Source organism: Haemorhous mexicanus, chromosome 23, assembly GCF_027477595.1.
Source record: "Haemorhous mexicanus isolate bHaeMex1 chromosome 23, bHaeMex1.pri, whole genome shotgun sequence".
In the NCBI taxonomy this organism is placed as follows: domain Eukaryota; kingdom Metazoa; phylum Chordata; class Aves; order Passeriformes; family Fringillidae; genus Haemorhous; species Haemorhous mexicanus.
The window spans coordinates 2,041,105-2,053,062 of NC_082363.1; the positions used below are offsets into that span (position 1 = coordinate 2,041,105).

The 11,958-nt window shown below is 60.5% G+C and overlaps 1 protein-coding gene across 1 annotated transcript; it reads right to left on the reverse strand.

The window, feature by feature from the left end:
• Positions 1 to 145: 145 nt before the first annotated feature.
• On the reverse strand, positions 146 to 11,011 carry LOC132337904 (protein-arginine deiminase type-3-like). Its single transcript, XM_059866911.1, has 16 exons — positions 10,650 to 11,011; positions 7,758 to 7,938; positions 6,763 to 6,835; positions 6,310 to 6,371; positions 5,351 to 5,468; positions 4,474 to 4,599; positions 3,897 to 4,075; positions 3,327 to 3,430; positions 3,137 to 3,248; positions 2,952 to 3,059; positions 2,445 to 2,593; positions 2,201 to 2,345; positions 2,028 to 2,121; positions 1,689 to 1,768; positions 1,113 to 1,241; positions 146 to 501 (listed from the first exon to the last, which is right to left on the reverse strand). Exons 1-16 carry the CDS (start codon positions 10,739 to 10,741, stop codon positions 268 to 270), a joined length of 1,986 nt encoding a protein of 661 aa, XP_059722894.1. The 5' UTR covers positions 10,742 to 11,011; the 3' UTR covers positions 146 to 267.
• Between the last annotated feature and the right edge of the window lie 947 nt (positions 11,012 to 11,958).

Below are 11,958 nucleotides of genomic sequence, written 5' to 3' on the forward strand. Positions count from 1 at the left end.
CCTCCATCCCAAGATTCCATAATTCCATGTTTCCCTGATTCCACAATTCCATAATTCCCTGATCCCACGTGAAATTTTGGCACCGTGACAGCGGTTCCAGAGCCCCGCCCCCACCCCATTCCCCACCAGTTTCACCAGTCCAGCGTTCTCCCAGTGCCGGGAGAGCCCCCGCGGCCGCAGCCCGGATTTATTTCCAGCCCCGAAGGCACTTGGCAGGGACAGGGCAGGGACTGGGGCGGGAGGGGACGCGGAGGGGCTGGGGCCACCTCAGGGCACCACGTGCCACCACTTGAAGGCGAAGGGCTTGCGGCGCACGTTGGTGCCGCAGTGCACCTCGCCCAGCAGGAGGTGGTAGGAGAAGAAGTCGTCGATGAAGGTGCAGGAGAGGCCCAGCGGCTCCAGCAGCTCCCGCACGCGCTGCTCCAGGCAGCAGCGCCCGCCCACCACGGGCCCGAAGGGCTTGGGAATGCCCAGGTGCCGGCCCAGCACCAGCATGTTCACCTGCAGCGGCACGGGGAGTGCAGCAGGGAGCGGCCAGGGACAGCCCCATCCCTTCAGGGCACATCCCCATCCCATCAGGGCACATCCCGGCCCAGGGACAGCCCCAACCCTTCAGGGCACATCCCCATCCCTTCAGGGCACATCCCGGCCCAGGGACAGCCCCATCCCATCAGGGCACTCCCGGCCCGGATCCCATCAGGGCACATCCCAGCCCAGGGACATCCCCATCCCATCAGGGCACATCCCCATCCCAACAGGGCACTCCCAGCCCCAATCCCATCAGGGCACATCCCAGCCCAAGGAATATCCCGGCCCCGATCCCACCCCAGGGACATCCCAGCTCAAATCCCATCAGGGGACATCCCAGCCCTGGTCCCATCAGGGAACATCCTGGCCCCGATTCTGCCCTGGGGAGATCCCAGCCTGATCCCACCCCAGGGAGCATCCCGGCTCAATCCCATCAGGGAACATCCCAGCCCTGATCCAACCCTGGGGAAACCTCAATCCCATCAGGGAACACTCCAGCCCCAATCCTGGCTTGGGGACATTCCAGCCCCAATCCCATCAGGGAACATCCCAGCCCTGATCCCACCCCGGGGAGGTGCTGCTACCATGTCCGGGAAGAAAGCCTCGGCCTCCGAGGTGGCGTTGCTCCGGAAGAGCTGCGGGATGTCCAGGATGTCCGGCTCGGCCAGGCCCAGCGAGCGCTTCAGGATGTCCCGGTTCCAGCTGATGCAGCTCTGGGAGCCACCAGGGAGGGAGGGACAGGAGAGGGACAGCGGGATGGGGGGATGGAGGGACAAAAGGATGGACAAATGATGGGACAAAGTGGGGGAAAAGGGATGGAGGAACAAGGAGATGGACAAGGGGATGGGGAGATGGAGGGACAAAGGGAGGGAAAGGGACAGAGGGATGGACGTCAGGATGGGCAGGCAGCTGGAGGGAGGGATGGATGGATGGATGGATGGATGGATGGATGGATGGATGGATGGATGGATGGATGGATGGATGAGGGAGGGAGGGAGGAAGGGATGGATCCATGGAGGGAGGGATGGATGGAAGCAGTGGGGAGATGGATGGAGAGGAGGGTGGTGATGGAGGATGGGTGGAGGGATGGAAGGGAGGAAGGAGGGATGGGGGGACAAAAGGACATGGATGGGTCGGAGCCTCCTGCTCCCCATCCTCACCTGGGCGTAGTCATTGAACTTGCGGAGCTCCTCGTTAGCCAGGATCTCGTTTATGGTTGGCTTGGGCACCCTGTCCAGCCCTGCCAAGGGGAAGCCAGGCTGGAATTCTGCCCCAGCTCAGCTGGGCTCAGCTCCAGCTCTGACCCCGGAGCTCCATCCCAACCCAGCAACCCAACCCCTGCAGCTTTTATTAATTAATTAATTAATTAATTAATCAATTCTCCTCTGTTCTGCCCCCACTTCCCAGCCGGCTTTCAGGGTCCATCCACCTCCCCCACCACATTTTGCAGGAAAGAGGGGAAACAAACCCATGGATCCCCATTGTCCGTCCTGCCCTACCCTGGAACATCGCGGCCTCGCCGAACCCCTCCTCCTGCTTCTCCTTCAGGAGCTGGTAGCAGGCGCTGGGGCTGGCCAGGAGCAGCCGGAATCCCTGCGGGGGAGGAGGAGGAGGAGGTGGGGAAGGCTCTGAGGGTCTCATCCCGCTTTTTTCCACTCCCGGGACCCGTTACCTTCCGGTCGGGCGCAGGGACGAAGCTCAGGAACTCGTCCACGTGCCCGACGCTGAGCCAGTCCGAGAAGAGCTCCACGGGCGCCTGCACCTTCTGGGCCACCAGGAAATCCCGCACGGCCTTGGCCATCCTGCGGCCGCCCACCCTGCGGGAGCGCCGGGGGTCGGCGGGAGGCTCCGCTCGGAGCCGACCCCAAACGGGCCCGGGAAATCCTGGGTTTGGGCTTTCCCTGCTCCCGGCTCACCTGGGGAAGCTGCTGCCGATCAGGATGCGCCCCAAGGGGTACTCCTTGCCCCGCACCGTCACGGGCGGGCTCACCTCCAAATTCCCGAAGGAATCCAGGCTGGAAACGCCCTCTGGAGCCGGCCGGGCCACGTAGCCAAAATCGGGGCCCTGGGCGGTGGGAAAATGGGAGAAAATGGTTAAAAAAATGCAGCTGTCAGCACCAAATCCTCTGTGCTGGAGCATCCCACCCCAAAAATGCAGGAGATAAAGGGATTTATCCCAGTATTTAAAGGGGTTTATCCCAGCTTTTAGGGGATTTATCCCAGTATTTAAAGGGGTTTATCCCAGTTTTTAGGGGATTTATCCCAGCTTTTAAAGGGATTTATCTCAGTTTTAAAGGGATTTATCCCAGTTTTTGAAGGGATTTATCCCAGTTTTGAAGGGATTTATCCCAGTTTTTAGGGGATTTTTCCCAGTTTTTAGGGGGTTGCCAAGCTGGGCCCGGCAGGAGGAAGGGGCTGGATACCAGGATGCTCCTGACGGGAAAATCCTTCAGGCCAAGGTCCCGGGGCGAGTCGAAGACCACGGGGAGGGTCTTGTGGGGGGCTTGGATGTAGCCGAACTCCATCTCATCCTGGAGGAGGGATGGAGAATTTTGGGACCCCCCAGCGCTGCGGCGGCGAGGAGGGGCCGGGCGCGCCCTGCTCCCACCTGGATCCACCGGTCCTGGCGGTTCTGCGGCGCCGGGCACACGGTCAGCGGGCACCCCGCCCGCTCGGCCAACGCGCCCACGGCCGCCACAAACTCCTCGTTCTTGGCCACGCTGGGGGGGAAAACGGGAAAATCAGGATTTGGGAGCGGATCCGGCGCCCGCGGGGTGGGAGCGCCCAGCAGCACCCACCTGCAGACAAAGACCTCGAGCGGCGCCGCCGTGTTGGGCGTCATGATCCAGGGAGCCACACGGAACACCACCGAGTCCGTGAAGATCGGCGACTCCAGGAGGCCCTGGGATGGTGGGGATGGAGTTTGGGATCTGTCCCCATTGTCCCAGCCCACCCTGGGATGGCAGGGATGGAGTTTGGGATCTGTCCCCACTGTCCCAACCCACCCTGGGATGGCAGGGATGGAGTTTGGGATCTGTCCCCGCTGTCCCAACCCACCCTGGAGCGGTGGGGATGGAGTTTGGGATCTGTCCTCGCTGTCCCAACCCACCCTGGGATGGCAGGGATGGAGTTTTGGATTTTGTCCCTGCAGTGCCATCTCCCCCTGGGGAGGAAAAATTGAGGGAAAAGTGGGAGAATGGGAGTTCTGGGTGGTGATAGAAAGGGATAACTGAGGGGAAAATGGGGGTTCTGGGATGTTGGGGATGGAGTCTGGGTTCTGTCCCCATTGTCCTACCCCTCCTGGTATGGTGGGGATGGAGTTTGGGATCTGTCCCCACTGTCCCACCCCTGGTGCCCCCTGGCTGGACCTTTTCAGGGCTCTCGAGCAGGGTGACATGCAGGGACACGAGGCCCGAGAACCCCACGTCGGGGAAGGCCAGGCCCTCCACGTAGAAGACGCTCTCGTGGTGGTGCCGGCTCGGCCGCACGCTGTAGCTCAGCTTGGAACCCCCCAGGACGGGCTTGAACATCTCCAGCTCCGTGCCGTCTGCGGGACAGGGACACCTCAAAGCCAAACCCCAGCCCCGTTCCCGCAGCGTTCCCCCTTGTCCCTAAAGCCGCCCCGAACCCCGCGGGGAGCGAACCCCGCCTGGATCAGCTCCCATCAGGGTCTGGGGGTCAGCTGGGAATTCCTAATCCCATTAGGGCCTGCGGGCTCATCCAGGAATCACCAGTCCCATTGGGGTCTGGGGATCAGACAGGAATTCTCAATCCCATCGAGATCTGGGGCTCAACTGGGAATTCGCAATCCCGTTGGGGTCTGGGGCTCTCCTGGGGCGTTGGAGAAGCAGCACAAGGATTTGGGGTTGATCTCGGTGAGCCAGGGGGTCTGTGCCCCCAAAATTCCCCAAAATCCCCCCAAATCCCCCAAATCCAGGCACTCACTGCCCCCGTAGAAAACCCTGATCTTGTCGGCGTCGGCGAAGTCCAGGTGCAGCAGCAGGCGGTGCCCGGCGAAGGTGGCGCGGGGCCCGCGCGTCCTCAGCACCAGCTGCGCCATGTCCTGCAGGTCTGGGGAACGGGCACGGCTCAGGGAAAACGGGGAAAAGGGGAAAACCTGGGGGAAACTGAGGGAGAAGAGGGAAACCGAGGGAAAAGGCGAAAACTGAAGGAAAAGGGAGAAACTGAGGGAAAAGGGGAAAAAGGGGGAAACTGAGGGGAAAGGGGAAAACTGGGGGGAAAGGGGAAAACCAGGGGAAAAGGGGGAAACCCAGGGAAAAGTGGAAAACTGAGGGAAAAGGGGAAAATTGGGGGAAAAGAGGAAAACCTGGGGAAAAGAGGGAAACTTGGGGAAAAGGGGGAAACTGAGAGGAAAGGGGAAAATTGGGGGAAAAGGGGAAAACCTGGGGAAAAGAGGGAAACTTGAGGAAAAGGGGGAAACCCAGGGAAAAGTGGAAAACTGAGGGAAAAGGGGAAAATCGGGGGGAAAGGGAGAAAATTGGGGAGAAATGGGAAAATTGGGGGTTCTGGCCTGGGGTAGGGAGGGAAAACTGAGGGAGAAGTGGGAGAAAATTGAGGGAAAAGTGAGAGAATGGGGGTCCTGGGCTGTGGTAGGAGGCAAAAATTGAGGGGAAAGTGGGAAAACGGCAGGTTCTGGGCTTTGGAAGAAAGGGGAAATTGAGGGAAAAGCAGGAAAATTTGGGCTCTGGGCTGCGTTAGGAATGGAAAATTGAGGAGAAAGTGGGAAAATAAAGGGAAAAGGGAGGGAAAAGTGGGGAAGGGGAGGGAGAAGCGGGAGACGGGGGCTCGGGGCTGTCGGGACCGTTGTAGGAGCGCACGGCGCTGTCCTCGTTGTCCAGGCCCTCGGCGCCGGGGTCATCGCGGTCGCAGTTGACGAGGAGCACGGCCCCGTGGCCCTCGGGGCCCCACGTCCAGCTGGCCTGGGGACACGGAGCGGGGCCGGGCTCAGCCGGGAATGCCCAATGCCACCGGGGTCTGGGGGTCAGCCGGGAATTCCCAATGCCACCGGGGTCTGGGGGTCAGCCAGGAATTCCCAATGCCACTGGGGTCTGGGGTCAGCCGGGAATTCCCAATCCCACTGGGGTCTGGGGTCAGCCGGGAATGCCCAATGCCACCGGGGTCTGGGGTCAGCCAGGAATTCCCAATGCCACTGGGGTCTGGGGTCAGCCAGGAATTCCCAATGCCACCGGGGTCTGGGGTCAGCCAGGAATTCCCAATCCCACTGGGGTCTGGGGGTCAGCTGGGAATTCCCAATGCCACCGGGGTCTGGGGGTCAGCCGGGAATGCCCAATGCCACCAGGGTCTGGGGTCAGCCAGGAATTCCCAATGCCACCGGGGTCTGGGGTCAGCCGGGAATTCCCAATGCCACTGGGGTCTGGGGGTCAGCCGGGAATTCCCAATGCCACTGGGGTCTGGGGGTCAGCTGGGAATTCCCAATGCCACTGGGGTCTGGGGTCAGCCAGGAATTCCCAATGCCACTGGGGTCTGGGGTCAGCCGGGAATTCCCAATCCCACTGGGGTCTGGGGGTCAGCCAGGAATTCCCAATCCCATTGGGGTTTGGGGGTCGGCCGGGAATTCCCAATCCCATCAGCACCTGGGGGCTCATCCAGGAATTCCCAATCCCATTGGGGTTTGAGGCTCATCCAAGAATTCCCAATCCTGTCAAGGCCTGGGGGCTCATCCAGGAATTCCCAATCCCATTGGGATCCAGGGTTCAATCAGGAATTCCCAATCCCAGTGTTCCCAGTCCCTCTGGATACCTTGTCCAGCAGTGTCCGGCTCACGGCCCCGCTGCGGGTGACATCAGCGTCCAGTGACACCTCTGTGGGACAGGGATGAGATGGGAAAGGGGAAATCCTGGGAATGGGGGTTTGGGAAGGGGGTTGGGGAATATGGGATTGGGGAATGGGGGATTGGGGAATGGGGGATTGGGGAATTGGGGATTGGGGAATTGGGGTTTGGGAATGGGGGATTGGGGAATGGGGGATTGGGAATGGGGGATTGGGGAATGGGGGATTGGGAATGGGGATTGGGAATGGGGGAATTGGGAATGGGGGAATTGGGAATGGGGATTGGGAATGGGGGTTGGGAACGGGGGTTGGGAATGGGGGTTGGGAACGGGGGTTGGGAATGGGAGATTGGGGAATGGGGATTGGGAATGGGGGAATGGGGAACGGGGGTTGGGAACGGGGGTTGGGGCCGTGCCCCCTTACCCACGCAGGTGAGGTAGAGCACGGCCCGTCCCGCGGGAACCCCGCCGTCCTCGCGGAAATAGGAAATCCTGACCTGCAGCGAGGAGCGGGGCTGGCAGCGATCCGGCCGGGCGGGATCCCGGGATCCCCTGGGAATGCCAGTGCCCATCCCAGCACCCAGCAGGAATCCCGGGATCCAGCGGGAATTCCAACACCCAGAGGGGATCCCAGCACCCGTCCCAGCACTCAGTGAGGATCCCGGTACGCAGTGGGAATCCCAGGATCCAGTAGGAATCCTGGCACCCATCCAAGGCTCCAGTGGGAATCCTGGGATCCAGCAGGAATCCTGGGATCCTCAGGACTCCCAACACCCAGCGGAAATTCCGGGATCCAGTGGGAATCCCATCACCCATCCCAGCACCCAGTGAGGATCCTGGGATCCAGTGGGAATCCTGTCACCCATCCCAGCACCCAGTGAGGATCCTGGGATCCAGTGGGAATCCTGTCACCCATCCCAGCACCTAGTGAGGATCCCAGCACCTGCTGCAGGACCAGGTGGGATCCTGGGACCAAGAGGAGATCCCAAACCCAGTAGGAATCCCAACACCCAGCAGGATCCCAGGATCCAGTAGGAATCCCAACACCCAACAGGATCCAGCAGGAATCCCAACACCCATCAGGGTCCAGCGGGAATCCCAACACCCATCAGGGTCCAGCGGGAATCCCAACACTCATCAGGAATCATGGGATGCAGCAGGAATCCCAACACCCAGCAGGATCCCGGGATCCAGCGGGAATCCCAACACCCATCAGGATCCAGCAGGAATCCCAACACCCATCAGGATCCCGGGATCCAGCAGGAATCCCAACACCCATTAGGATCCCGGGATCCAGCAGGAATCCCAACACCCATCAGGAATCCCAGGATCCAGCAGGAATCCCAACACCCATCAGGATCCCGGGATCCAGCGGGAATGCCGTCACCCCTCCCGGCACCAGGGGGATCCGTCTCGCACCTTCTCGTCGCCCACGTCCTTGCTGGGCTGCTCCATGGCCAGCAGCAGCTCGGGCCGGGCGCCCAGGGGCCAGCGGCCGACGCTCGAGGGCAGCTTCACGCTCCGGGCCTCGTGCAGCACCCAGAGCTTCACCCCGGGCGAGGCCTGCGCCTGGAAGGAAGCGGCGCCGCGCGGGGCCGAGCTGGAACGGGGAGCGGGGTCAGGGACACGGGAATCCCGCCGGGAGCGCGGCTGAGCTCACACGTGCCCGGGAAACGCCGCCTCAGCAAGGGCTGGGATGTGGAACTGGGGGGTTTGAAACCTCTCAAAGGGAACAAATCCCAGGGTCTGGAATATCAGCGAGTCATGGGAAATTCAAATATTCCCGGAAAATTCAAATATTCCTGGAAAATGCCACCTCAGCAAGGGCTGGGATGTGGAACTGGGGTAAAACTTTCAAAAATGAACAAATCCTGGGGTTTGGAATATCAGCGAGTCATGGGAAATTCATATATTCCCAGAAAATTCAAATATTCCCGGGAAATGGCACCTCAGCAAGGGCTGGGATGTGGAACTGGGGTAAAGCCTTCCAAAGGGAACAAATCCTGGGGTTTGGAATATCAGCGAGTCATGGGAAAATCAAATTTTTCCAGAAAATTCAAATATTCCCGGGAAATGGCACCTCAGCAAGGGCTGGGATGTGGAATTTAGATGAAATCTTCCAAAGGGAACAAATCCTGGGGTTTGGAATATCAGCGAGTCATGGAAATTCAAATATTCCCAGAAAATGCGACCTCAGCAAGGGCTGAGATGTGGAATTAGGATAAAACCTTCAATGGGGAAAAAATCCCTGCAATTTGGAATTGCAACTGGTGGTGCAAAATGCAACAAATCCTGAAAAATGTGATTTCAACAGATCCTGTCATGTGGAATTGGGGTAAAACCTTCAACGGGAACAAACCCTGGGGTTAGGAATGCCAATGAGTCCTGGGAAATTCAATTTCCTGGAAAAATGCAATTTCAACAAGTGCTGAGATATGGAATTCTGGTAAATCCTTCAATATGGGGAAAATCCTGGAATTCTGAATATCAAAGAGTTCTGGAAGTGCAAATATTCCTGGAAAATGCCACCTCAGCAAGGGCTGGGATGTGGAATTTAGATAAAATCTTCAAAAGGGAACAAATCCTGGGGTTTGGAATATCAACGAGTCATGGAAAATTCAAATATTCCCGGAAAATGCAATTTCAGCAAGGGCTGAGATATGAAATTGGGATAAATCCTTCAATGGGGAAAAAATCCTGCAATTTAGAACAGCATAAAATCATTGAAAATGCAAAAAATCCTGGTAAACGTGAAGGCAGCAAGTGCTGAGCTGGGAATCTCTGAGAAATCCTTTATACAAACAAACCCTGAAATTCAGAACGGCAACAGTTCCTGGAAAAAGGAATTATTCCTGGAAAATGCAACTGCTGCAAGTGCTGCAAGAGGAAATGGGGATAGATCATTCACAGCGGAAAAAATCCCGCAGCAAATCCTGCAAACTGGGATTGCATCGATTCCCTGGATGTGCACAAATCCTGCAACCTGGGATTGCATCGATTCCCTGGATAGGCACAAATCCCCCGAAACGTGCGGGCAGCCGCTCCTGGAAGAGGCAATTCCCGCAAATCCCCAAAGGCGATTAAAGCAAATCCCGCCCGAGGCTGCGAACCCGGGGCAAGGCGGCGGCGCCAACCCCGCGGCAGGAATCCCTGAAAAACCCCAAATCCAAGGATATTCCGGGTGCAAAGCGCGCCTGGGAATAAACGGGAATAGGCGGGAATGAATCGCACGGAAAGAACCGCAGGAATCGCTCCGAAACGCCCCAAATCCTGCAGCAAAACCCGCGAACCTCCCGAGGGCAGCGGGGACGTGCCCCGGCCGCGATGACATGGATGCCGGCGCTGCCCGGGGCTGGTTTGGGCACGGATCTCCCCAAAATCGGCATTTCCGAGCGCGGCTGGGCAGGCCGGAGCCCGTCCCGCCCCGCCCCGCTCGGAAGGCCGCGGGCGGCGGGCCCGGAGCGGATGCGGACCCGGGAGAAGGAAACGGAGGAATGGGAAAATTCCCGGCCGGGGCAGCGGAGGGGACGGGCAGGGAGCGGGGAGCAAAACCCCGGAGCTGCTGCGGAGCGAGAGCCGGAGCCGGGCCGGGGGTTTGCTCTCTGCCCGCCCCCAACGTGGGAAATAAGAAATATTTCTTATCTCATCCCGTCGGGATGTGGGGCGCAGCGTTAAAACCCCAAAGAGGGCTTGTGGCACCCCAAAAGTGGGAAAATCCCCCTGGGAATGGTGCGGCCGGGCTGCTGCGGAGATGTTCGGTGTGTCTGTGAGGGACAGAGGGACGGACAGAGGGATGGACAGAGGGATGGACAGACGGACAGTGGGGATGGACAGAGGGGTGGACAGAGGGATGGACAGATGGACAGCAGGGAGGGACAGAGGGATGGACAGAGGGATGGACAGATGGACAGCAGGGATGGACAGAGGGATGGACAGATGGACAGTGGGGATGGACAGTGGGGATGGACAGCAGGATGGACAGATGGACAGAGGGATGGACAGAGGGATGGACAAATGGACAGTGGGGATGGACAGAGGGATGGACACTGGGATGGACAGAGGGAATAGACACTGGGAAGGAGCAGTAGGGATGGACAGCAGGGATGGACAGCGGGAAGGGACAATGGGGATGCACACCGGGAATGCACACTGGGAAGGGGCACCGGGAATCCCACCCCTCACCCCTCCCGGGACAGCATCCCCTGGGAAAAGCCCCCGGAGCAGCAGCACCGCCCCCGCCCCACCGCGCACTATTTCGGGCTTTGGTTAATGGGATCAAGGGGGAAAAGCGGATTTGTGCCCCGCGCTCACCCGCACACGTCCAGAGCCAGCTCGGTGCCCAGCACGCACACGGTGCTGCCGGGGCGCTGCGTGGACAGCTGGACACGGCGCTGCTGCGCCATCGCGGCCGCCCCGGGCACCCTCGGGTGCCGCGCCCGGCGGCCGTGGGGGATTTATAAAGCCGGGCTGCTGGGAGGGGATCAGCCAAAGCCCGGCCTAATCCCACCTCCGGGCTGGGTGTGCGCGGGTCCGGCCGCGCTCCCGGCGATCGGAGCGGGGGGAAGCGGCCCGGGACGCCCACGGGATGTTCGGGGCTCCGGGGGGCTCCGGGGGGCTCCGGGCTCCGGCCAGCACCGAGGGACGCGGGGGGAGCGGACCCCGTCCGGCCCACGCCGTGAAATATTCACCGCGACACCCGAGCCGCGCTGGGCCCGCGCCAGCGCCGGGCCCGGCCGGGTTCGATTTCTCCTTCTGCTGAAAGGTTTCATTTGTTCGGCCGGGACAAAGCGCTGGAATTCTCCCTCCGGGGAGGGCCGGCGGGGCGGGGAGGGCGCTCGCCCGGCTCCGCGGGGCGCTGCCGGGGCTGTCACCTGCGCTGGGGACAGCGGACCCCCGGCGGCTTTAATCGCCTTTGTTTTAATTAAAGCCTCGGCTGCGCGTGGGAGCGGAGAGCCCTTTGTCCCTGCAGCTGTTCCCAAACCCCCTCCCCGCGGTCACGCGCGGCCCGGATTTAATGTCGCTCCTCGGGGGCCGGGAATATCAGCAGGGACACAGCCCCAGCGAATGGGGTCAGAAATCCGCTTTTGGGGCAAAAGGAGGGCGGGGGAGCGGGATGTGTGGGTGCATCACGTACGGTTCTCCAGCGCCGCAGGAGTTCGAGCCGCAGGTGCGGCTGCACCTCAGAAACGCTGCCAGGAGAGCAAATTGCCCAAAAGCAGCGAGTCCGGCCCCAGAACAGCAGCGGGGCTGTGCAGGGCCGGGCCGCGCCCTGGGCACTGGGCGGGTTTTGGTTCCCGGGGCGGTGCCAGGCGGTGCCAGGCGGGCACGGGGAAGTGTTGCGCTCCGGTGGAGACGAAGAGCGAAGGAAATTCCCTCTTAGAGAAGGGGTGAAAAGGTCCCAAGGAGGGCAGGAGGGGTTCCTGGAGCCTGAAAACCAGGTTCCCCAGCAGGAAGCGACTTTTTGGCCAAAACAGGGAATTTTGGGGGTGTCATCAGCCGCAGACTCCACGGCCGTGGGATGGGGCCTGCACCCCCAGCGCAGCCTCCCCACCCCTGCTGTCCCCACCAGCCCCAATCCAAAGTCCCGTGCCCAAAACCAGGCTTCAAACAGCATCTTCAC